The sequence below is a fragment of the Balearica regulorum genome, chromosome 12 (genome assembly GCF_011004875.1).
Source record: "Balearica regulorum gibbericeps isolate bBalReg1 chromosome 12, bBalReg1.pri, whole genome shotgun sequence".
Taxonomy (NCBI): domain Eukaryota; kingdom Metazoa; phylum Chordata; class Aves; order Gruiformes; family Gruidae; genus Balearica; species Balearica regulorum.
In genome coordinates this window covers 11,687,983-11,714,843 of record NC_046195.1, presented here as the reverse complement: position 1 = coordinate 11,714,843, position 26,861 = coordinate 11,687,983, and the positions used below count along the sequence as shown (strand labels likewise).

The window sequence follows — 26,861 nt, the reverse complement described above, 5'->3', positions numbered from 1 at the left end:
GGTGCAACAAATTATAAATATCAACAAAACTTAAACTTTTTCCTTGAGGGTTGCTGTTCCAAATGAGATCATCTTGTAGGTTTTTTTTCAAAAAGGACTTGTATCAGGGAAGAAAAGAGGAGCAGCAAAACTTGCTCTCAACTTACAGTCCAGGTAAGAGGAAACAGCTTTACACAGAAGGATCGTTGTTATTTTAAGACCTTTAAATAGCCTTTGGTAATTGAAGTTTCTTTTTAGGAGGTTATAGAATGGAATAAACTTAGTGTCAGCTTTTTCAATTCATTCAAAACTTCATTGGTATGATGTGCTTCTTCCTTACAATAGGCTTTTGCATCGTAACTGTGCTTATAAAGGTCTGGGTATACAGATATAAGTACAGTGTTGTGATAAAGGTGGGGGGGCGTAAAAGACTGATAAGCATATAATGCACATGGAGGGAAAGACATTGACTCTAGTCAAAGATGAATGTACTTATTTTTTCAGCACTGCCAAGTCAATCTAATGACTATCCTATGGTTGAAGGAATCTGAATGCTGTTATATTACACTTTATTTTCCAGCTCATTGGGCAAAGGGGGGGGTAAAATGTATAAAATGTGCAATATTTTGCAACTACTTCACTGGAAATGGTTCGTCCTAGACAAGGACATGAAACTAATACCAACAGGACTATTATCATCTGAGACTACCAAGGAGATGAATGCTGTATCTTGGCCTACAAAAGAGCCTACCTTTCCACTACTGAAAAACTACTTAAAGCACAGTATTTCATACCTGTGACCTTTCAGATAAGGAAATGTAAAAAAAGAATACAGACAGCTGCAGGTAAAAAAATTATGTTTGAGAGCCTCATAGCCTTTTCTAATTCTTTTTCTGTAAAGTGGGAAAATACTCCAGATTCTTTCTCTTTCGTCTCTTCTCTTGTATGCATGTTCTTTCACCTGAAAGCTTTTGAGTAATTTAAGAGATTCCCACACTTAAAGAAACAGTCAGGTTTGGGACAGATTCCAAAAGAGTTCTATGTTATTTTGTCAAAATAGAACTGAAAAAAAAAAACAAAACCCAATTTGTGCAGTGCTTCAATAAATCAGAATCCTTCTTCCATACAGTAGCTTATTAATGAATTTATCAACAAATATTTCAACAGCATATTTCATAGCATTTGTTTACTACACAGAAGTTATTTCCAGATGAGTTGTGTTATTTAGCTCAAATACTGTCTTGCCTGTTCTTTTAATAGTTGAAAAAATCAGTTTGAGGATCAGCTAAAGATCAAAGACAGAACTTTAGCTTTGAACAGAAAAAAAGTATTTTGACAGGTTGTAGAAGATGCAATATTTAATATCTTTGCTTTATTCCGATTAGACTGGGAAGTCATATCGATACCTGTATTATCACCAATTCTGTATGAAATAGGGTCTCAGTATGAAATACTGAGCTACATGGAAGATAGTTTTCAGAAGATTAACACAAACTTGCAAGAGAACAGTCAGCCATATTAGTTTAGGTGAGTAAAATAAAATCAAATCATTAAGTTATTTTTTTTAATTTATTAGAGTATAATCAGCACATAATCAATGAATTCTTATTACTGAGGACTGAGAGCTAAAAAAGAAAAAATAGCCATAAACTAATCAGTCAAGTCAGTCACACACATTTCCCCATAATACAGAAGAATTCACTGCCTGTAAAAATAGACAGGACAGATAAAAAGAATTCAGAATAAAACTTTACTTTTATGTACTCCAAAATCCCACTTCTAATTCAAATGAAAACTTAGAAATAGTGTAACAAAAAAACCCCCAAACAACAACAACACAAGAGAAAGCATATTCAAATAATTTTCAGTTCTTTCCAGTAGAACCAAAGCCACCTTCACCACGTTCCGTATCATCTAGAGCCTGAAAGACATCAATTACGGTAAGTTGGTTTAGTGTCTTAACTTGCCTTTTGTTTCTATACAACAGATATCATAGAGGAAGGTACATTTACTCATAACAATAGCTATAATTGAGAAACTAAACCAAAAGATTTTAAGAGACATTTTAGAATACCTTTTGTACAAGTTTAAACAAATCCCACATTTTGCGACAAATGTTTCTAATATATATTGAAGTGTTTCTAAAGTGCCAATTAACTCTGAAAACTACAAAAAAAAAAAATCCATGTAAATGCATGCAAAGCATCAACATTTTTATTCAGGTGTTGTTGCTACCTGAATAAAACTGTTTCAGTTTTAATACTGAAAGTAGTTTTAAAGCGAAGTATTTATCTATACCATAAAATTCAGCTTATATACAACTATCTTAAACTATTAATTATTGAAAATAGCAGAAATATTTTCTTTCGGCAACTTACTTGAACTTCTTCTAGCTCAGGATAATAAATGCGTTCACAGATGAGCTGGGCAATCCTATCCCCTTTTTTAACTGTGATGAAGTTAAAAGATTATTAGTTCCTTTTAAAAAAGTGAACAATCAATATGAAGTTTAGATAATCCCCTTTCAAGAGTATCAGAATGTACTAATGTGTAAACACTTATTTGAAGCTCAGTTAAGCAGATGTTAATGGTCCCAGAAAAATACAGGGTAAGATAAACTTGTGCTTAGTCCTTTTAAGGTGAAGTTTTAGCAGCACTACCAGCTCAAGGCATCTCCCCTCATTCCTGCTGCCATACTGTGGCATCTTAAGTGTTATTATGCATAAATACTGCAGAGATGGAGACAGCTGTATGTATAATATGGCTCCTTTTTGTGAACACAGGAACTGATTTCTCTGGGGGGAGAGGAAAAACCCAAACTGATAAAAGGAAAACAAAATTTCTGATTAGTACTCAATCTGGTTCACAGAGCTTCTGTAAGAAACTGTGAAGTTGCAGAAAAAGCCACAAAAACGTTGGCAATATTGTAACTGAGCCCTGAGGCTTAAAACTGTTTGCAGGGAGACAGCATGATTAAGGGAAAAAACATACCTTTATTACTCATGTTTCCCAGGATCCTGAAGAAGTTTTTATCTCAAATACCACTCAGCTAAATTTTTAATTTTTTTTTTTGCAGAGCAAGTAAGAAACTTAATACAAAGTTGTGCTTCAGTACAGCTTGTGAATCTAAAGCTTAGCTAAGTAGGGGTTTTTTGTTTATTTTAGTTTCCTGGTGGTGTGGTTTTGGGTTTTTTCGGGGTTGGTTTTTTGGGTTTTTTTGGGTTTGGTTTTTTTTTTTTTTTTTTGCATGCTGCCTAATCTGCTAGGAGTGGAATCTTTTCGTGTTTCCTTGACATGATATTTTTAAGTTTCCATGTTTTTTGTTAATTGTAAGAAGAAAAATGTTCTCAGCTAATTCTAACTCTTCAGACTTTTAAAGAAAAATTAATTTCTCATTTCCAGTCAGATGGCTGAAAACAGGCTCTGCCAAGCTGAACACTTACCTTCAAAATTCTCCTTGCCAAAATTGAAGAGTACCACACCAACATTTCCCCTGTAATCCTCATCAATAACACCAGCTGTCATAAGGAAGAATTAAGAGGGATATTCAGTTAATAAATGTTGTCGGTATATTAGATCAGTAGATTAGATAAGATTTAGATTAGTAGATGATTGCAGTATCTCATATTGACATCCTTTATACTACTCATGCACAATTAAACAATACATATATGAAAATACTGAAATATCTGAAAATGCTAATCAATCTTGCAAAAAGAACTGAAAAACACCATCACGTATCAAGAAGTGTTTCATCACTGTACTACTAATTTTAGTTGCAATACCCTCTCTGAAATCACGACAGCTGTACCAAATTCAGGCTCCATTTGTTCTGCTAACTTCAGCTCTTTGAGTGTCAGGCAGAAATCTGTTCTTAACTCTAACATTTTATTTGAGAGCTATAGATTTACACAGATCCAAATCCTGTATCTCAGGCAGGGTAACAGAACTAAAGCTTTAAGGAATTGATTGTCATTCAACTACACTCAAGTGTAAATACTGTAAAACAAGCTTACAGTTATATTTTTATATAATTCTATTAACTACATAGTTCAGGACATTATGATTATTTTAATGTGTATTGGTAGATATTCTGCTTATTTGGGGTTTTTCTCACAGATACAGGAAGCATATTTCCAACAGAAAAACCGGAGTTTTGGCTTCCTTGTGAACCAAAGTATGTATTTTGAAACCTATTGCAGAAATAATTCAAATACTAAAATTACATGTCATTCCCAGACTCATACATAAAAGTACTACCTTTAGAGATTATAAACACCAGAGGAAATCATAGTATGACTATACCTTGAAGTTTTGATGTTGAACCACTACATACACACTTAGAGAACGGAAAACTGAGGGGTTTTATCTCAGTTTCTTCAGCTGTGTGAAAATATTGCAGTACATATGGTCCGTAGTTACTGTACAATTTCTGCACTAGTTCTAGTGTGAAAAAAAGTATACAGTGTCTTTCCCTTGTGATGTTACAGGTTAATCCAATCACATTTCTGAACAGCTTCCTAATTCAGGTACTAGTAACACTGGGAGTATCCCCTGAGTTCTGAAAATTCAGAAAAATATGCAGTTCGCAAAGTAACTCACTGGTATTTAACTGCATGCAATTGCTTAAATGGACCCAAATTACAGCACTGTCAAAAGTAACAGTGAACAAAACATAGGGGTTGCTGTGCATGAACATTTTCCAGAATCAAAAAAATTCTTAAAAACTTCTTGAATGTAGCATTGAGTTCAGTTGATTCAGGTAGCTTGATGTACCAAAGCTACATGCATAGGTTCTGTACTGTTTATTTAGTTTAGGTTAGACCAGCTTTCAGAAAGTCAACTACACATCAGTTAAATTGAGAATTACAATACATCACTTATATTGGTGATCACAGAGCTTGCTTGCACCATTTCTACCATGGTTCAATGTTGCAATCCAATACTTAAAATATTAAAAATCAAATCCTATGCACAAGTGTGAAGTGTATAAGCAAAAAAGGCTGAACTATACACCAAAACATGAATGTTTTGCTGCCTCCTAGCAAAGTACTATTTCTTCCTCTTTTTTAAAATATCAGATAATCCAGAGCCCTTATATAGTTGCTAAACCAGGGGCGACACAAAGCGTTAGCTAAAGAGTGCTATGCAAATAGTTTGCTTTGTTTTATACAATAGTGGACGCTGAGTCCACGCTACATACATGCATTACGAAGAGAGATTCAACAAACTTGTAATGGCAGCAGAAATAATTGTAAGCATCACTCAAATTCTCAAGTCAGTTGCCCCTCAATTTGGTGTATTTGTTCATGTGAGTAAATCAGCTGGAGAGCTGAAAGCCAGAATTCATATTTGGCATATAAAATTATGTACATATGCTCACAAATGCATATAAAAAGATCATTACCTCTTTGGATAAATGCTTAATTTGACAAACCATTCTCAAGTGTTTCTGTACAGCTAAGACAACATTTTTCTAGACCATATGCTGGGTTAGATATTGCTATGCATTAGAGATTGATAATGGCATTTGCTCATTTAACATAATGAGGGCCGGTTTTATTTCTGTTATAATACAGTATTCTGCTCTGATATAACACAATACTCAAAACTGATTACTACAGATTACTAATACTATTTAAATGGAGATTATGTTTTTATATGTATAAAATGTACCAATTAAAGTAGTACGGTTAGATTTACAGATGCAAGAAACTCTTGCATGTCACATTTTTGCTGGAATTATCTGAAGAAAATACATAGAACAGAACAACTGGTGCCACTTAAAGTCATTCTAAATTAACTTTTCTGCCTTCATACATCTGACAGAAAGCAAGTTTATTTCCACATAATGACGAAAATTGTACTTGATCTATTGGTTAGTGCTTAACCGCTAATGAAGCTTTTTGATCTACCAGGGTTGCTACTATTTTCTGGGAGAGGAAAAAAACAAAACCGCATCTAAAGCTTAGCTTGTATTGGAGTAACTGGAGCTTAATGGCATGTTAGTACTTAGTACTTCTGCCCCTTTTTATACCCCAAACCTTTTTTTTTTTCCCTTCCCTGAAAAGGAGTGTTATAATAGCTCTATACTGATTTACAATGAATCTAGTCAGATGGCTTCCCTGACCTTTAAACAGTGGCATTAGCACAATCCCAGCTTTATGTATAGACACTGAAATTTATTTTACAAGTATTTGTTGAAAAAACTGTCATCTAAACAGATACTTCTATGAACAGATACCAAAGTCTTTTGACCACCTATTTCACTACTGCTAGAGACTGGCTCTCTAGGATTTGAAAACTGTCTGTTAACTAAAGTTGGAAAAGACTGATGAGTATTTCTGTGGCTGAACTGAAGTCAGCAACACTCAAAATTTTAATCACTTGTATTATTCACTAGAGGGGGGGAAAAAACCCCTCTCTCTAAACCACTGTAATTTTCTAAGCTTAACTATAAACATGTTGTAATGGTTCTACAGATTGTGGCATTCTGTTATTCCAGAACAGCAAGTTGCAATAATTATACACATTGCAGAGCACTAAGGCCCTTTTCTAAATTACATGTATTGAGTGGAAATCATCTAAGTCATTTTTGGAAAAATCATGCATTGGAATTGGCAGTCTGACATTCTGTCTTACTCTGTCAGAACTCTGGCATGTCACTTGTTGGGAAAGCATCCACATTAGAACAATGTAATACGTATTTAGTGCTAGTTAAAATTGCTGTGGTTACAGCTGTGCTCAGAGTAACCCCACAGTAATCTTAGTGGTGAGAACTTCTGTGCAATGTAGATGCCATTTTAGAATACAATACTTAGGGAATCTGCCTGTGCTCTCATCAGCCCCATGGCAAAACTGGAATTGAACTTTCAACAACATTTACTTCATGTTGCAGTTATAGAGATATGGACAATGGGGCTTTCGTGAAGGCTTTTGATTCTAGATATGCTTATAATAATTGTTTTTGGAGAGGTATCTGTGAATTTCTAATCAAGATTAAAGAAAAGCTCAAAATACTTTAAAAAAAATCCTGTTGTTCAAAACAAATCTGTTGGTAGTACTGAACAACAAAAACACCTGTAAAGACTTGTAGAAAGTGGGATTTTAGTTTTATTTCTGTTTCAAACTGAATTGACTTCAATTTTTAAGTCAATTAATGTATAGTTATGAGTTTAAATTTCATTTGCTTTACATAATTTGTTACATCTTCATCACTAAGAGCAAACTAAAGCTCTTTTCATCCAAATAAGCAATCTTCTGTAAGCAAAGAACTACCCACAGTAATGGCGCATTCCAGTGCTTTCTGTCATTCCTTTTGAGTATCATTACTATATAGTCTCTGCATGAAAGAGTATCTGTATATTATTGATTTAATTCATTCTGGTCTTACACTCGAATGAAAAGAATCACAGACAGATGTTTAGTCAAAATGGAGAAAGCAGAATGTAAAACATAATCTTTAAAGCCTAAAGCAAAAAATAACTTCTATGCCAGGCATTGCCTAAAAAAGTACGACACGATTATTATTTTTAAAAAAATCAGTAATATTTTTATAATTCAGCAGGTTTTAGAATAATTATGATGCACTGGTTCTCCAAGGTATTTCCCAGTTATCTCCTTTTGCCAGACTACCAGTGAAGCTAGCATTATTAATTTGCACATACTACAATGTGAAATTAAGGCATTTCTGCAATCAAGATTTACAAAGTCTTAGTAAAAAGAACAAAAATCTTACCACCAACATCTATGAAGTGTTTTGCAGCTAAACCAGAACGTGGTGCTAGAAAACAAGAATTTTTTTTGTAAGTAAAATTTATTTATTTTAAAACTCTTATACAATATTTATAGATTAGTGTGTTTGCACAGAGCCATGGCAGCAAGAACTGTTTCCACAGTCTTTCTAAAATAAACATGACTTTACAGGAACTACTGTAAGTGTTAATGTATATATTAAACAAAATAACAGCTGCTACAGGCTACAATACAATTGCGATCTTTAAGTGATATAAGCATATCCTTGTTTAGATCACCAATTGCAGAGTAGGTTTCTCCAAGGAAGGTGGCTGGAGCAGACGACAATCTAATCTTGGTTTATTTTTGGTGGCTACCACTGGTTTGGAATAATCTCAAAAGACTATTAGGTCAATCCATTCCAGTTACAATGGAAAACAACAGTTGGCAATTTACTAAGAAATATTATACACAGATAATAAACTAAATGATGTGCAGGGTTGGGGTTTTTTTGTTTGTTGGGGTTTTTTTACTTAGCCTAGGTGCTAAAATGTTACTCTCTCCAAAATTTTCTTTGCCCGCGATAAGAGAAATGCACTTGCATTCTCCTTTTAGATGAAAGGACACAGCAAACTCTGATCATGTGCTTCCACTGGAGAAGCTATTGCTTTTTTTTACTTCAAGAATATACATAATTCAGAAAAAGAATGCGCAGAACATAACAAAGTATCTTGCACAGGTTCTTGCAAGTATTCTGTCACAAAAAGTAGTCAAATTTTACTACACTAGTATGCTTACTTCAGGGTTAATTTTTAAACATCCAGGGGTGTATTTTCTGTGTGTCCATTACCTATTGGTCTTTGTGATTCAAATTCTGAAACTGCAGAGAAATAATGAGCTATTGCATGGCCTATGAAGTTGTACGTAGATTATGAAAATTTTTGCTAATCATCTTTTCGCCGTTTGACATACACGAAACCTCAAATGTATTTGACAAGAAACATCTATTACAAGGCTTAATAAATCAGCCATGTGACACCGGGGTTTTTTTTGTGTGTAGACTAATTCTGAAAGCTTTAAGCAGAATCTAGATGTGAAGATGGCGTCAAACCTGTTCTGCAATGACTCTGCTGCCTTTTTATAGCCTGTTTACTTACCTACTCGGCCATAGCATCCAGAAGGAAGTGCAATTTGAATGTCTGTTTTTACTACAGCCTTTTCCATGGGTGGTATCACACAGTCATAGGCACTACATTGAAGAAAGAAACACTAGTTTATATAGAATATTTTGAACATTTTCTTCTCTGTAACTTAAGGTACAAGATTACCCAGAATTATTCTTGCTGGGAATTTATACAAGAAATATTTACAGATTTGCAAAATCTAATGCAGATCCTAAACCACAAGATATTCCCACTTTGATGGTGCTAGCTTAAGATTTCAGTAGTGTCATTTGAACAGCATAGTCTTAAGATTGCTAGTTTTAAATGTTTTTTACACTGGTAAGATAGACAAAAAAATACAAGTTTAAATAACCATTAGGTGAATGGGGTTGTGCCATTTTTGTGCAAAAGCAGAAACTTTAAGAATAGTACACTTCTGGTTAAGCATTCTACAGCAGATGAACTACTTGTATTCAATAATAATAATATATTAAATTAAAATTAGGCAACAATGGTTCTTTTCTGAGCAGGTCAGAAGTTCAGGATTCACATGATTCTGTTGGGAACTATAAACGAGACAGATTTTTAAGAACTTTCTGAAGCTACCCAACTGGAAGCTTAATGAAAGGCAGTGGTGACAATACCATAAGTGAGCCTGTTCTGTTCTACTTGTTTAAGCCAAGCGTATCTTGGCCTTGGTGAAGAACTGATTTTTGAACACTGGGAAGCACTGAAACGTTTTTTTATGAAACACTTTTTCCAGGTGTACAGTCCATCACTGGAACAAAAGCAAACTTGGTAAAACAAAAGAAATACAAAGGAAAAGTGTCAAGTGTAGTTAAGCAAAGTTTCAGGAAGTCAGATAGGCAAAGGAAGAAAAAGGCTGATTATTCTAAGTAACACTAAAAAAGGGAACCTCTAGAGGAGGTCAGAGTGGAATTCACATATAACTAGTGATTGTATTTGATCACAGATGCACTATGCAAGCAACCACAAGCCTAGCTGCAGATATTCCCGAATACAGTGAAAATCTTTGAACAATGGTTATTATCAGTTCAAGCAAACCAAAACTTAAGTCTATACAGCAACCCACGTGGTTTCCAGCTAGGAGCATTATCAAGCTGACACAACTTCCTTTTGGCAGGCAGCACCCAAGAGCCAAGAGGAAAGAAGAAAAGCACAAGCGCTGGCAGGGAGGGCCCGCACACTACTCCTTTTTCGCTTCAATGGGAAGGCACCTAGTCAATGCTGGCGCCATCAGCAGCTCTGGCTGATGTGTCAAGCCTGACTTTTGGCCAACGGCTGCATCACACGACTGGACCACAAATCCCTGGAAATGAAGGGAGAGGAATGGAGGCACAAGGCAGCTAACGAACAGGCCAGCTCTGGCCTCTTCTGCAGGGCTGGCAAGCCTCTCCGGGGGCTCTGCTCAGAAAGAGGTCCTACCTCGTGAGGGCCCTCTCTGCTGCTAGAGCTCCGAGCCAAGGGGCTCGCTGAGCGGAGCGGCAGCTCCTCTCCCTGAGAGGAAACGGGCCGGGCTGGGCCGGTCGGGACCGGGGCGTGGCATGGGCTCCTCCCCTGGGTGGGGTACCCTCACCTGTATAGATCGTAGCCCGCTGCCCGAGCAGAGCCCCTGGAGGGGGCAGAGGCGTTCTCGGACAGCTTAGTGAAGCGGAGCCGTGCGGTGGGCTCCCCGGGCACCGAGCCCTTCTGCCTCTTGCTGGGGGATGGCTGCAGGACGGCCTCGGAGAAGGGCATCGCTGAGTGGGGACGGGAAGGCGAGAGAGACTCGTGTGAGGGGAAAAGGGAAAAGCCCGCGAAAACCGGCACGACCCACTGAAGGCGGAAACAGAGGGGGAAATCGCTTCATCCCCAGACGCTTTCTGCGCTGTGCACCCTCGTCACCCCTCGCCGGTGAGAATGGCCTCGCCCGGCTCCTCCTCAGTACCCAATTCCCCGAGCCCTCACTAAGGGGCCCCTTACGTGGCTGGTTCCCGCCCCATGGTGGCGGGCGGGACTCGCTGGTCGCGATGCCCCGTAGCCCCTCCTGGTCGCGGCTGGGCGCGCCCCGAGGGGTAGGGTCCGCGTTAGAGCAGTGCCGCAGTGCGGCTGGGCGTTGTATGCTTCCCCCAACTCCCCCGCTGCCCTCTTACTGCGCCCGCGAAGGTACAGGAGCCACCTCAGCTGCCGGCCCAGCATCACGCCGCCGCCGTGCGGGGAGCGTGCTGCCGTCAGGCCGCCCGGCGCTCCCCGCCGCTGTTCGGCGGGAAGAGGCTCGTGGGGCGCAGACGGAGGGCACCGGAGCCCCCTTCTCCCCCTACCCGGCGTCTAGCTGCCAGGCGGCGCGGCGCAGCCCCTCCGCCAGCGGCCCAGCGCCAGGCGCCGCCGCGGGACACGGCGGTAGCGGTGCCGAGGAGCGGTGGGCGGACCTCGCTGGGCGCGCAGCGTTGCCGGGGGACGCGATTGCTGCTGCACGGTCGGCGGCAGGCGGAGCCAGGGCCGAGCGTGGGCCCTGTCGCTGTGCTGCAAGGGGAGCTGGGGCGGGAGGGCGGAGGTGCTCGGTCGTGCCGGGGCTTCGGCTGTTACAGCTCCCTCAGGGAGGCCGCGCTCCCCCCGCCCCGTCTCCCAGTCGCACAGCAGGCAGGGCCGTTAATACGTGTAGCGACCCGGCAGTCGTGCCTTGCGTCCTTCTGCAAATAACCTGTGTCCTCGTTCAGAAATCGTCAGGCAATGACAGAAGCATTTGCCTTATGAAAGGAAAACAACTGCTTCCCCTCCTGTCGAGGCTGTAGATAGGAAAACCTCTCAATGCTCCGCCTGCCTGGTTCTTCTGTCTCAGTCAGAGCAGAACACTTCCATGATTTCACCATCTTTGATTTTGATATGTTCTGCCCTCTTTCGCCATCCAGTCAATGAAAGACTTCCCTCGATCCCCCCATAGTTCTCTGTGCTGTGGGCTGACAAGGGTACGCATCGGATTCGTGGTTGTAAAACTTGTGCTTGACCACTCTGATGAATGTGTTTCTCACTGTGTAAAATAGCTGCAGACTGTTGGAGTTCTGTTTGCTAGTCTAAATGTTGTCAAACAACCATTCTTTGTGACTTTTTTTTTTAAAGATCAAAGCGTATGTGACTGTGTCCTTGCTGTTACATTTCTCAAATGCAGCCAGATGGCAGTGAAACCATTGCTACACTTTGCAGTCCACTTGTGGAAAATACTTTGAAGAATGTCCCAATTTGGGGTTTCTTTTGTTGCTGTTCAGCACTTTCAGTCTTAATAGTATGCACTGTTTGAATGAGAATGTGTAGGTATCATAGACCTATGTGAAAAAGCTACTTAGATTATTTCATGACTTCTGATATAAACCATCCACAAATTGAAGTTCATAAGAATTTCCATTGCATCAAATGAATATCTAATTATAAATGGTTATTTATACAAGCAGACCTTTATAGAGGTTGCAACTGCATCCTGCATTATAGTGTAGAAAAGGACTGATTTTCTGAATGGCCTGGCTCCTTGAGGCAGCCTGGGTTCTACACTACCTCTAAGGTAGCTTGAAAGTTCTTGAATAATAGATAGGAGCACTCATCCAAACATATTATCAGGGAAAAAGGTCTCAACCGAATGAAACTTTTTTCCTCTAGGTCTTTACATGGAAAAAACCCGCTATACTTAAAGTCTAGGCAAGTTTGCCTTGGTCTTGGGAACGTGCTGTTTGCTCTGTAGAAAGTCACTTGATCAACATTCCTGCATTCTTGATTGCTGATTAGTGCTGCTTTCCATTGGGCATTTCCTCCTGACTTTGAAAAAAAAAAAAAATAGTGAGATAAACTGAAATTATCTGCCTTTTACCTAGATTGAGAGTAGGAGTTCAAACTGTTTTGTTGTACAGGAGAAGGAACAAACAGCTTCTTTCAGGGATAATAATCTGTAACATTCTCCCCACTGAAGTTTTGGTGTTAGAATGAGCATTTTTATTAGAAGAAAATAATGGCTTTAAAAGAGAGATTCCCTACCCCAGCCTCACTTAGAACAGCTGTCTCTCTGTGATTAAGGTTTATAATTTAAAAGGCTGCTGTGAGGGTGTTTGTTTATAATTAAGCTCTATTTTTGATCGTGTGTTTTGCTGTATAGTGTGGAGAGCTGTGGAATTTTGCCATTGCTTTTTACTCTGTTCCAGAACAGCCTTAGTGCTTTATTTTGTTTGAAACTGAATTTCCTCTGATGAAATTCCAGCAATGGCGTGACTGTGGCTTATTGCTTTTGTTCTTTGTGGAGAATGTGAGCTAAAATTTGCCATATTTGTTGTTCCAGTGGCACAGCTACATGTTCCATTTTTCCTCTGCCAGAGGAGAGGTGACAAGCAGGTATAGGGAGTTAAATGAGTGAAAGCGAAAACACTATAGCTGTTTGCCCCATATCTACAACTTAAGTGCTAATTCATGTTACCTGTTGCCCTGTCTGTTACTTGTAAACTACTAATTAGTTGCTGAAACTGCTTTTGCCTTAAAGAAGATCTTGAAATACCACATGGATTGATAGAAAATGAGGGAAAAGACAAGGAATGTCCAGGGTTTCTGAGAATGAAGGGCAGTTTGTCATATTTTGCCTAGCCAGGAAGCCTTTTGGTAGGACTTTTCAAAGATGTAATGAAAATTGCAGAGGTTTAAGACTGGTGAAATTTACTATGCAAGTGGCTGGAGCTTTGTACTTTGTAATTATCATAATTAAGTGGAGAACTCCCTTGGGTGTGAAGTACAATGGCAGCATGCTTTTTGCACAACGTGGCTTGAGTGCTTGCAGCTGTTTATCTTCAGAATGTGATGCCTTTTTGGTTAGGTAACTTTTCTACTTGCACTATTGGATTGCTGATTTAAAAGTAAAATTAACAAACAAACAACCCCCCCAAAATAAACAAACACCACCACCCCCCCCCCCAGTCTCTGTTGGGGACTGAAAATCTAATGAAAGGCAGGTTGGAAGAATGCTCTTCTGGAGCCCTAGGTAGGGACACCTATTACCATTCCTAAGCACTATGGCCTAGGGGTATGTCATCAAGATGGGCAACTTGCCAGTGGTTGTAAAAAGGTTTAAGGAAAATGCATTCTCCGAACTATGCTGAAATGCCTTCTGTGGTACCTGTTGGAGCTCCACTAACATTAGGAGGGAAAGATAAGATTCACTGATGAGAGGAGCAGTAGTGGATCATTTTAACAGACCCTTAGGCACAAGCTTAGCTGTGCAGGATGCCTAGACTTTTGAAGAAGACTCAAAGTATTCTTTGTTCTTGCTTCATAGCAACAGTATTTTCACACTTTAATGTCCCTGGTCACCTTATCTATGCTTGCTTTTGTCATGGCTGATCAAATCAATCCTAGATTATATAAATCTGCAGAGTTGGTAGGGTGATATAAGCTCAAAATGTGCTAGACAGCTTTAGAGCCATATTTTTTCTAGAGATGTCAAACTTGTAATTAGAATTCAGTTACGAACATGGTGATTAAAATTCAGCAGTTGTTTTATGCATAAAACATCAAAGCCTAGAGGAGACGAGCTGGGGACTCCGGATGCAACAGGAACCAACGGGGTAACACTGGGAAGACACATCAAATGAATTCCAGCCACCCCAGCCAATAAGTCAGCCTCATCGGGGGCACACCTGAAACGCCTCTACACAAATGCACAGAGCATGGGGAATAAACAAGAGGAGCTGGAGACGTGTGTGCGCCTGAAAGGCTGTGACCTTATTGGCATTACAGCGATATGGTGGGACAGCTCCTATGACTGGAGTGTTGGGATGGAAGGGTGCAGGCTCTTTAGGAAGGACAGGCAGGGCAGGAGAGGAGGGGGTGTTGCCCTCTATGTCAATGACCAGCTGGAGTGCATGGAGCTCCACCTGGGGATGGAGGAGGAGCCGACCGAGAGCCTATGGGTCAGGACTAAAGGGAGGGCTGGGGCAGGGGACATCATAGCGGGGCTCTGCTACAGGCCACCTGACCAGGGGGACCGAGCAGATGAAGCCCTCTATAGACAGATAAGAGCAGCCTCATGTTCACAAGCCCTGGTCCTTATGGGGGACTTCAACCACCCTGACATCTGCTGGAGGCACAATGCAGCTGAGCGCAGGCAATCCAGGAAGTTCCTGGAGTGTGTCGGTGACAACTTTCTCATCCAAGTGATAGAGCCCACGAGGAGAGGTGCCATGCTGGACCTTATTCTCACCAATAAGGAGGGCCTGAAGGAGCTGTTCATTTAGAAACATACCTCTTAGGATTTATTGTTGCAATGCCCACAGCGATGCATTTGTGAGAGAGAAGTGTGAATAGTATTGAAAGTGCCATTGCTGGTTCATATTGAGCTCCTTCTCTTTTTGGATCTGCTTAGGTCCTCCAGATCAGTTTGGGTTGATGTTCCCTGTAGATTGAGAATTACAGTACTTGGGAATATTTAGGAAACAATCCCCACTCATGTACAGAATGGAAGGGCTTAATGCAGGTGTGTAATTCCCCCAGGTCCTTCCGTACATTGTGATAAGAAACACACAGAAGGCCTAAGTGGAGCCTCCCTAAAAGCTCTTTTTCTTTGTATGGGCTCTCTGGGTACCACCGTCAGATTATACCTGTTTGGTGTCTGAAGTGAGGTGGAAAGGATGGTGGCCGTTGCAATTCTACAAAAATGGAAGGACCTGACAGTGTGTAACAAACTCCTGTATCATTGCTAACATCATTGTGAAGGATGAGAATAATCTCCCTGTTTTGCAGGTGCAGAATGTGAGATTTGGTTTGCTCAGAGCCTAGCAGGAAGCCTGGTACAGCTAGGAAACTCGAATATCTGTGTCATGCAGTTAAACTGCAAAATGATCCTTCAACCTAGTTATAAATGTGTAAGAAGGAGCGAAGGAAGAACATTATGAGTAAATATCAGTATTTCATATCCTGCCTTTAATAGATGGAGAAAATAAAACATGGATTATTGGGCTACATTACCATGTTCTGCTGAACTGCTGCTGTTGGAACTTGGAAAAATACAAATATCAAATATTTGTAATTTTTGGAGATGGAGTGCTAGATCCTCTGCAAGTTAAATTCTAATAATTCAAATGAAGATGGAAGCTGAGGCCGGCCTTAAAATAAACATTTAGTGAAATTCAGGGCCCCTTGGCTTTTTCTAGGCCTTACATTTCAGTTGATCTCTGCAAAGAAGTTGCAGAACTGCAGTAATTAAATTAGCTGTGTTCTTTAAATTAAATAATGCTTACACATAGGATATAGCTTTCCCTGTTAAAAAGAGAAGCTGCTTTTATTGACAGCTGCAATTATAAAGGACTATAATGTTGCAAAATAGAAAAATTACACAACTTAATGGATTTCCTTTATTTTAAGTTAAAGTATAATTAATATTATTTAGAAAGACTAAAAATAAGAGAAATATTTTATATAAATCAAAAAATAAGGCTTTCAACTCAGCTAATGGAGTTTTTGTTGCTTTCTAATCACATAAATCACTGTACATATTATCCCAAAGTATAATGTCAGATTGTATTAGCCCTAACATTCATAGTAAAAATTGTCAGAATATTTAGTATTTAACTAATTTCTTTGTGAAATTTACTTACCATGTATCATTATTGCAATTGTACATTTCATTCCATGTCAGAGCTTGAAAATTCATTATCAAGTCTTGTCATATAGAGTCCATATTTTTATATATGCAACTTTTTTGTTTGACAGTTAATTAGAAGGATTTGAATTAATATAAATTAGCAGAACAATTTAGGTAAAAGCATCTGCTGTAGGCATAGGTCTTAATTTGGCATTATTATAATTAAACAGCATCACAGGTATTCCACTTGCATTATATCAGTTTATGGCTTTCACCTGATGGATACCATACAGGTTTTTTTCTCTCTCCCAAGTTGGTGCATTTGATTGTAATCATGCTGTGTGTCTATTAGCAACTATGACAATGCAATTTGAAAGAAGTATTTATTTATAGATTTAGTGCTTTTTTTGATTGTAGCGGTTAATTTTGGCTCTCTAGGATAAATATCAAAAGCATTTTCAATACCTTATAAAATCAGTTGAATTTCTTCTTTGTGTGTTCACAATATTTGCTGTGTTATGTGATATATTTTTTTTTTAAGTATTTTTTTTTTCTTCTTTTGCCTGTACTGGAGTGTTACACCAGCAGGGACCATTTACTTTTTTTTTTTTCTAATTCTTCACAGTGTTGCTTTGGATTTTTGAAAAATTTTCTGTCAATTAGTTAAGTTGTAGATCTGTATTAGATAAGTGTCTTTAATAAATCACCGCCACTAAAAATGCAGGTGTTGAAATCAAGCAAGGGATATTCTAGGCACTGATGTTTTTCTAAGAATAGAAAGTCAGTACATTTTTGTGGTTGCCCCTGACCATTAAGATTGGAGGAAGGTTCTTGGAGAGAATTTCTAGCCAAGCCATATACAGGTAATCAGAGACTACTCCTTTTCTTGCTACTGGGAGGCTCCTGTTTAGACAGAGAAAAAAAGAAAATAAACTTAACATTATGAAGACAGGGGTAGCCCTGCTAACATGCATCTCACTAAATATTAAGTAGAAAATATAAACTGTTCATATACAACTCTGAGTGTTCATAATTAGACTACATGATTATTTTAATCTTATAAAACACAAAGCTACCATTAGGCTGTAATCTTGGAAACTCTTGCTCACCTGGTCAGCGCAGTTAACATGGCAAGTTGCACTGAACATGGACTGCTTGTGATTGTAACCTTAAACTGGTAAAGAAGCATTTTTGGGGTCATAAACCCCATGCATAATATAATTTTTAAAAAAGATAAAAATATAGTACATGCACAGTTTTGCAGTCCATCAGCTTATTTTCTGATCTGTAATTATTGTGAGATGGGAGTTTTAAAATATGGGTCAATTTATGATAAACATTACCTGAACACGCCTTTTTTGGAGACTGAGTTAACAGAGCTAAAGGGGTTTACCTGTGCATCACAAATACTAATTTATTGAAGCTGTGTATAAAAAAATGTGTCTCTAACTAAAAAATTGATTCTGAAAATGGCTTGCCTTTTTTTTTTTGGCGATTTTATCGGTGGCTTCTTTTTCTTCACGCAATTGCATCATCCGTAATGTGTTTTACATAGTTCCAAGCAGATCTTGGCTAACAACTCCATTTATTATGTGCAAACCAAAAGAATACTTTCTCTAACTTTGAGTTGTCAATAGTTGGGGGAAAAAAAAGGAAAATTTGTATTTTCTGCAGGTGAGTAAGCAAGCGTAACACTCAACATGTAGATTTGGATGTGAAGATTACATTTCTGACACATTTTCATGAGTAGAGCTTTGTTTTAAGCCATGAAAAACTACTAGGAAAGATTCATACTCAGTGTAGTCCCAGAGAACCATCAGTCCAGATGCAAGTCCTTCAAAAGACACTTAAAGGATTATTTTCACCCTCAAAGAATTAACACAACTGTTTCTGTTTTTCTAGTCCAGAATCCCTTTACAAATTAGGTTTTTCTCTGTTAGAACCAAAATCTTGCAACTCACAGGACAATGAGGTTGGCTGCCCTCGAATGCTCTTGTAAGAGTTCATTCAGACGGACTTGGCGGTAACTCTGATTAAAATAAAACAGACGCAAAAGAAAAAAAATCAGGTCAGCGATTCTCAGTTCTGGTGCTTTCTACACTACCCTTGCCCACAAGATTTTCTGCTCTTGCTTTGGCAGCATTGAAAGCCATGTCTGCTCTGTGGGCCAGAGTGATAGACATAGTAAAATATGAGGCTAAGCCATGCTTCTTGATTAGTATAGTTACACGGAGGCCAGAGTTGTTCACCACTGTGTAAGATTTCCTGGGAATGAGAATTATTTTTGTACTGACACGGTACCAGAGCTGGCTCGGACATAGTTTTTAAGTATTTCTTTGGCTATGGAATATAGGAGCTGTGCAGAGACTCTTCTGTGCTATTTTTTGATAGCGGTTAATATATTAATTCATCTGTTTTGTAAGTATCCAGCTGCCATGCCGGTAGGGCTGAATGTCAGTGTGTAAATGAGCACCTTGCCAGAAATGCACCTCTTAAACAAAAGACCAGGAGCCTGGAGTAAGACTTAGCTGCTTTAGGTATTGTGTATTTGTATGGACTTTTACAAATTGCATAAATGGCTTTACTGAAGTAATATTCAGCCAAGATTACTTTATGGTCAGGCTCAGGTCCTCAAGGTTTTTATAGCTTAACACAAGTCGTAGGGAACAACAGACCAGGGCAGGTTTGTGTACAGGGAGGTTGCAGCATGGGAGATAGATCTATCTTAACTAGTTTTATAAATTGTTCTCTCTTTCCCTGGAGAAAGGTAAAAAGCTGGTTTTTCTCCATTCAGCCCTTAAATTTTCCTTCTTTACTGAAAATTTGCTGTTCTTTTACACGTGTTATATAGGTAAGAATCCTTATAATTTAGCCAGTTGTTATCTCATGAGAGTCATCCTATATCATCACCCTTTATCTGTGCTGCCAGGTTTTTCTCTCTTGAATTTTAAATGTGTTCTAATGTCCTCTGTAAAATTCTCAGAACTGCCTTCTGAGGATAAGGGACTTGTCTTTCCAGGTGTGTAAATTAAACTTTTTGTTGTTGTTCTTATTTTATAGAGAGATTGGGCATTTTCCTATTGCTGACTGCGTTCAGCCTATGGGTTTCTTCCTCATTCCTTGGTTTGTGACCTAGACAAGACCAAACTTAATCGTGTATTTTTTCCTGTTAGTTCTGCACACGAGTGTGTATATCTGGGATTGTATTCCTATTGTCTTTTACACCAAGATGTTTTAAGGGCTCTGACTCCCAAGTTTTGATAATTTATGCTGAGAGTACTTCAAAAGTTTTCTGCCCACAGCTGACTACCATAACTTTCTGCTGCTTATCAAATCTATGAAAAGGGTAATACAGTGAGCAGTCAGTCTGCTTTCCAGCTGCTGCAGTCAGTAGTATAGTGTGTTATCTTAAATCACCATTGATTTCAGCTTATGTTAATATGTCAGGCTGTAACCTCTAGCGGCTCACAATCCTTGCTCTGCTGAGAAAGTGACCAGCACTATAAAGTGGAGATAACTAAACTCAGTGCACTCAGGTTAATCCAACAGGAACCATAAATAAAATAGCCAGATTAATTCTCTGTGAGTTACAGGAGAACTTGTTTCTTAAGAGTGGAAGAGTTTGCAGTATCCTTTTGGCACTGGCCTGATGAAGCTTGGTGGTTCATTGCTAAAATGATATGTTCCAACTGAATTAAAGAGCAAGCCTAATTCACCCAGTGGATCAGCCAACATCAGCTTTAGAGTGCCTCTGAACTGCGAGAGAGCTCCTGCATTGTAGGCAGGTTTAGTCTTCACTCTTCCATTGAGGTAAGAATCTATGTTAAATCTTGCCTTTAGAAAAATTCCTAGAGCCAGTTGTAGGGTCTGGATTCAGTTCTAAATTTCCTAAAGTGGTAAATGCTTGGAACTGCACTCTCTAAGAGGTTCAAGCTCTAAAACAGTGGAGCCATTTAATAAACCTCTCAGCAGATCTTATTAGCTCAGGCTCAGCGCAGTACTGTGTGGCTTCTGGTTCAGAGGAGGTTTTCATCTGGCTGGCTCTGATGTGGGCAGAGCTTCTCATCAACCTGGAAAATACTGTGTAAAAGTGCCAAGGTCTTACAGAGTGCTGAATAATGCAATCATAACACAGCTCTGCAGTGTTTACAATATAAATCCAATTTGTAAATATCAAATACAGGTTTGTACATGTCATGTTTCCAATTCTGTATCTGGTATTTTACATTTTCTTACTAATCGCTTCAAACAACTGGACTGTAGAAAAAGGTACAGATATAAAAAGGTAGGCAAGGCTTTACCTTCTCCTTGAATGCTTCCAGCTCTGCATCTGTAATTTTCCATGGAGTCTCTCGCTTTAATTTTTCAGCAGTTGTTATATCTTTGCAGCTTTCATGGAGGCGATATGGTTCAATCATCTCTTCAAAGAATTTCCAGCTGAAACAGGAATTACAAAGGAGGCCTTGCTGCAGGGTATGAACTCACTAACTTATTTCACAGACACTGTATGGCAGACCCCACTGACTATAATTGTAGCTGAAAAACATGCAAAATCTTTAACTATTCTTTGCTACATTGTGGCTCAAGTTATACCTGTGCCACTTCAGTATGTTGGGGTTATTTGAGGGTAATTAAAAGGTTATTTGAGGATAATTAAACACTACATTTGGCCTATTACAGTTGCAGAGAATTTTCTGCAGGAGGCTGGACACAGGTTGGACTTTGCTACGTGGCCAGGAAGTCAAGAGATGGGTTAAAGGCTGTGACATGCAGTGTTTAATGTTGGTGTTGCTAAGTTGCCAGAGAGTTTGTCAACATCCTTAGTGTCTGCTTCAGTATGTAAAATAGTGATAATCTTATTATTAGTGAAACAAATTGGATGCCAGCTGGGAGAGAGATACAGTGGTCTAGCAAGTGTCTGGCACAATATTCGCTTGTTCTGTTCAGATACTGCTGATGCAGCAAATGTGTTTGCTTTTTATGTAAATGCCAGATACAAATTCTTTTGGATAGCTTTTATTTATGTAAAATCACTGCATAGTACTGGGAAAAAAAGATAACTATTCTGCACAGTTCTTTATATAATTTAAAAATATTAACTGAGAGATCAAGAGGGCACTAATAAGTGACTTTAGGTATCTAGTAATAAAATCCTTATATTCTTTAATTGCATTTCCTAAGTCAAAATCTCCAATGCACTGTAGAAACACTGGTGAATCTAACATCGTTTTTGCAAATTTATGTGTGTGTGGAGAAATGGGATACAGCAGGATTAAGAGACTAACCTGAGGTTGCAAGTGAACTCAGAGGAAAGGCTTTGGGTGGAGGAGAGGAGCCCTTTGACTATGAAATAGCTATGGACCTATTGAGGGGAGTAAGGGATGGGATGGAAGAGAACATAGCAAGGTGAGAATGTTTTCAGAGGATCTTTAAGACCAAGACCAATATTGTGAATTGAGTTAGGATTTAGTTATTCCCTGAGCAACGTGCCATATATTTTGTCTACATAAAGCAGAAGAAATAGGTGATTTCTATAGAGATGTTTTAGAAAGCAAGGACTTGACAATAGTTTGGGATTTTTTAGCTAATACAATTGGATGCGGAGCTTCCTGAGCACTGTTTTACGACCTTCCTAACCTCTGCCTAAGAGCATTGATTCTGTAGATAAGTTCATTTTTAAAAACATTGAACCTTCATTAAATTTGAGTGATAGGGGAGTATTATAATATTGTCCTCATGGGAAAGCAGAAGTATGCTTATGTTTGGCCAGAAAAATGTTAAGTTTATGAATTCATGGAAAAACCCAGAAGGCTGAGTTGGCAGAGATGCTGAGTTACAAGAAAACTGTGACTGAATAATATGTCAAAGGGAAGTCTATTGCAACGCAAATAGATACGAAAAGCCATCATAAAATGCCTGTTAAATTTAGTGGCCCATAAGTATGGTGTCTAATTGGTCTTTATTAAAATTAAGTCTTATCATTACAGCATAAAGAAAAAGGCTGCCTATGGTTTTGACACTCTGAGCTGTGATTGTTGAAAGGTTCTTTGCTTTTTCCTGCTCTAGGTACTTAGAAAATGATTGCAATAAAGTGACAGTGTTATTCTTTGTAGTGTGTTTTGTTTCTTTTTTAATGCTCAACATAAAAGAAACAAGCTCTTGATAAAGCCTGGCTGCTAAATAATGGATTTTGGTAATGTTTCTTACCTCTCTTTGTTGGGCTTTATATTGATATCACAAATGATATTAATATCAGCGAATTTTATTCTGAATTTGCTTAGAAGTGAAGCCATCCTGAAAACAAGAGAGAGAACATTTTATCATTGTATTTCTGAGCGCCTTGCATCAAAGAGTACTCATAAATGAGTTAAGACATCAAACACAGTTGTCTCATCATCTTTAACTATATGACAAATTACTTAAAATGTTTTAGTGTTTCAGTTTCCAATTACAGAACTGGATTGATGTGATTGCTGTAGTATAATTCATTTAACTGATCATCAATGAAAATCACAAAAAATGGAAATGAATAGCAGACAGAGGGAAGGGTGTTTACATTTGGGGGAAAAAATGGTACTTTAAGTATTTGTAAAGGCTTGAATTGTAAAGGAAAAATATTAAAAATACAGTAGGACAGAATTCTCCAATGCTTAGAGAAAGATTCTGTTATTCTCTTACTATCAGAATTCTGTGCATGGAGTATGTACAACACTGGTAGTGTATGTGTTGGTGAGAACTTGATCCAGAAGGTTCATGTGCAATACTTAAAGAATCTTTTTCTTTTATGAATTTATATTGATCTACTCACATGCTGTCTTTGAAAATACTTTGCTTTTCTGCCCCAATTGGCAGGAGGAATAGTTTATAGCTTTGTGTGTTTGTGCTGAGGTTAGAGAGTTTTTCATCAGTTTTGCCTTTGGTTGAAGCATGGTTGGGAACTTGTATCTCTCTCTCTTTTTTTTTTTTTTTTTCCCCTCCCACCTTATTTTTTTAAGTATATAAGCTTTGGAATTTGAAAAGGTCAGAAAGTTCCCAGGGCAAACCATGATTGGCATACACATTTGCTTATGACCTGAGAGTTTACTTGTTCTTTTTTTACATAAGAAGAACATACTGCATCCCTTGGGGCAATCCTTGTTTTGAACATCACAAAGAGCAAAGTCTCAACTTCTGTGGAAAGGTTTTAATATTTGAGAAATTACATGTTAGCAAAAGTCCAGATAAATTTAATTTCTGAATTGGAAATATAATGGATGAAATTGTACTTGGATGTTGTTGTATTAGATCTACCTAGGGAACGGAATAGCCATCTTGCATCTGGATTTGTCTCTTTGAAGGCTTCTGTATGTGGTGGGTAGAGTATGCTGTTGAGGAAAGCTAGTGTTTAGGTAGAAATACATATACTTACTGTTTTCTTGGAGACAAACTAGATCATTATCAACTGTACTAACCATGCTGTTCACTCCGGCTGTTGTAGGATAAGCAGTGTATACAGGTGTCAGAACTGCCTCTGTGAAGATCTGTCATATTTTGACAAATCTCATTTGATGTCAAAACCTCCTACTTCCTCTCAATGAAATTTGGTGACTTGAGTGCCTAGATCCAGGAGCTGGTTGCGGTCCTGAACAGCTGAGCTTGGGCGGACTCTGGACAGGGAGCTGAGAACACTTCCCTGCAGGTCTTTGAGCAGCTGTAAGGGGTTTTTTTGTTTGTTTGTTTGTTTTTTTCTCCTTAAACCAAATGATAAGAATAGTTTGTACAAACACTTGTGAGTCTCTTCTACAGAAGTATGTTAGCTTTAGGGTAATCCTTACAACTGACAGTACCACAGTGGAGTAAAGTTCGCTTTATGTGAAAGCAAAAGCTTCAGGGAGCATCCCTGTGGCAGCCATCTTCCTGAGGCACTGTGTCATAATCCTAGTCATGCTGGCTAAATTCTAACTCCTGTCCTTGCATCCATCTCACTTGTTTTCCATGGGAGTTTTGATTGGATATGTTGGTTTTAACTCACTATGTGGTGCTGCTGCTCTTCATCCCAAATTGGCCTGCTTCCACCAGTGGTGAAATGGCAGTGCCCCTAGCGTGTAAAGTGCTTTGGAAGGAAAGGTGCTATATACAGTGATGATGAAAATAAGTTTATATTAGTACCTTTCACTTGCTTGAAGGCAAACAATGATTGTGAAATTGAGACTTTTTTTAAAAAAGCTAAGTCCAATCAACTTGATCTTAAACTTGATTAACTTGCTCTTTAAGGTCTTTACGTTTTACCGTGGTTAATCACATTTATGTGAGCTATCTGTCTACGGTATTTGCATATGAGAAGCTTCATGTGCAATTTCACTTACTGCTAACTGGACAATCTCACGTAAATCCCATAAAACTAATTATATTCTCATTATAGTGTGCGGACTTCTTAGAGAAGGGAATATGAGCTATTAATGGGAAAAATTGCCTAATGTGAGTTTCCTTTGGTAATCACCATTTACACTGAGTCTTGAGGGCTATGCCATAAGCTCAACACCTTTCTATCAAGTACACCTTTTTTTTTATGCTGCCCACAGTACAACAAACCAGTTGTGCTGAGAAATTCCCAGCTTCCTGCTGGATATGTATTATATTCAGCATCAGTTCAAACTCTTTAAACAGTGAGATGAATATAGTTATATTTACACTAGTTTTTCTTCTTCAATCCTATTGACTTTTCCTCCAGTGAAGATCCTTAACTTGCAATTTTTCCACTTCTTCCTGATAGTTAGAATGTAAGGAATTAGGATTGTTAGACCTGGAAGAACATACAAAATTGCAGGAAGAACAAATTAGTGCATTCTGAGGTAAAAATTCCATCCTTCACTTTGGCAGTGTTGAATGTAAGTTAATCTTAAAACACTTAAACCAGACAGAAAATTGACTATGTAATCTTAAAAGAAAACAGTTTTGTGCATGTTCCCAAGTCTGTTTTTATATTTGGTAACACAGAAATCTCTCTCCCTGTGATTCTTACTCAAATTCCTTACCTCCATCATCGAACAGCCACCAAATGTCAATTGTTCCTTTTCCTTGCTTCTTTTTAAATTGAGTGCTGGCTTCTAGCAGCTTCTGATTGAATTCACCCACATGCATTGACTGTATTGTGTTAATGGTGCTCTCTGTAATGAGAAAGAAAAAATACTGAAGGATTTCTAACAAGTGATGCAATGAGTAGCTTTAGGGAGCCAAATGGAGAGAATGCTTCAGGAAAATGAACTGTTTCTGACATAATTTCTATACTTTAAATCTGAAAATACAGTGCAGATGCTATTGGGTTTTAGTATACCAATACACATAGAAACCAAAGCTTGTGTAATACTTTGTCACTAGATTATAACATCTTGAAAAGGGTTATCTGATTATTTGTTCTCTGGATGTTTTTAATTAACCTAAAATTCACTGGGGCCTTAAAAAGCAGTTGGGAAATATCTGATAGATTTTTTGTAAGTAATCGGCATCATTTTGCATCATTCACAAGTTCAGCTGTCTGTTATAAAATACAGAGCTCTCTGAAATGCACAGTAATGGTGGACAAAGAGAGCTAACTGGGTACAGTGAGAGTACAGGCAAAGCTAAGACTGGAAGGCAGAAAACATAAGCGTATATGGCAACTTCCCTATGCTTGAGAGGGTTCTTGTTAATTAAAAATAAACTTTGATTCTTGCTGTTTGCTTGGCTAGCTTTAAAAGGTAGAGTCTTGCCTATGTACTAACAATACCTTCTCTCATTCCATCTTTTGAAGCCTGTAGCTTTATTACTGCTTCTCTTTCAATGATTTCAAAGAGACGGTGTCAGAGCAGTATTTTAAATGGAACAGACAGGCTTTTTTAGAGATTTTTGCTCTGATCTGCTAGGTTCTGAAAATGCTTTGTTTGTTTTTCCTGTATTTCTAGAGTGTGGACAGGACAGTTGTAAAGCAGTTATTCGCTTTCCTCTACAGTTCTAGCATCTATGCTGGAAGATGCAACAACTCTGGGGAGGATGAATGTATAAGCAAAATGGAGAGGGAGGGATATTTATTAACATCATCTATCTTGTATATAGAGCCAAAGTGTGTAATATGTATTTCCTTTATGCCTTTCTGAACTAAATTGAAAAGGGTAAAAGGGTAGTTGAAACAGGGATGCACATTCTTGTGGTATTTGTTATAAAAATATATTCTACTGAAGTCTGCAAAATGAACTGAAGTCTGCCAAGTAAAGAATAATGACATTTTATGCTTTCAGTCTGTAGATCTTCTTGATACCTGTGGGAGTTGCATGCACAGCCAGATGTAATAGTCTCTGCAGGTGAAAATTCTGAAAATACTTGTCTGCGTACAAGCATGGCTTCGGGTGGGTCATTATCATTAC

At 38.4% G+C, this 26,861-nt stretch overlaps 2 protein-coding genes across 11 annotated transcripts in view; both read right to left on the bottom strand.

The window, feature by feature from the left end:
- Positions 1–1,534: 1,534 nt before the first annotated feature.
- On the bottom strand, positions 1,535–10,710 carry DUT (deoxyuridine triphosphatase). Its single transcript, XM_010305622.2, has 6 exons — positions 10,474–10,710; positions 8,871–8,962; positions 7,718–7,762; positions 3,423–3,497; positions 2,358–2,428; positions 1,535–1,900 (listed from the first exon to the last, which is right to left on the bottom strand). The coding sequence occupies exons 1-6, from the start codon at positions 10,632–10,634 to the stop codon at positions 1,844–1,846; spliced, it is 501 nt and encodes a 166-aa protein (XP_010303924.1). The 5' UTR covers positions 10,635–10,710; the 3' UTR covers positions 1,535–1,843.
- A 6,255-nt stretch (positions 10,711–16,965) lies between these two features.
- The window catches only part of SLC12A1 (solute carrier family 12 member 1), a 51,238-nt gene continuing 41,342 nt past the window's right edge, over positions 16,966–26,861 (bottom strand). For all 10 annotated transcript variants that reach the window (XM_075764939.1, XM_075764937.1, XM_075764943.1 and 7 more), the window contains 6 exons: positions 25,497–25,628; positions 25,153–25,264; positions 22,690–22,776; positions 20,784–20,919; positions 18,444–18,511; positions 16,966–17,385 (listed from right to left, as the gene is read on the bottom strand). In XM_075764939.1, coding sequence (XP_075621054.1) covers positions 17,250–17,385; positions 18,444–18,511; positions 20,784–20,919; positions 22,690–22,776; positions 25,153–25,264; positions 25,497–25,628 — 671 coding nt within the window. In that variant the 3' untranslated portion in view covers positions 16,966–17,249. The remainder of the gene's footprint in view (positions 17,386–18,443; positions 18,512–20,783; positions 20,920–22,689; positions 22,777–25,152; positions 25,265–25,496; positions 25,629–26,861) is intronic.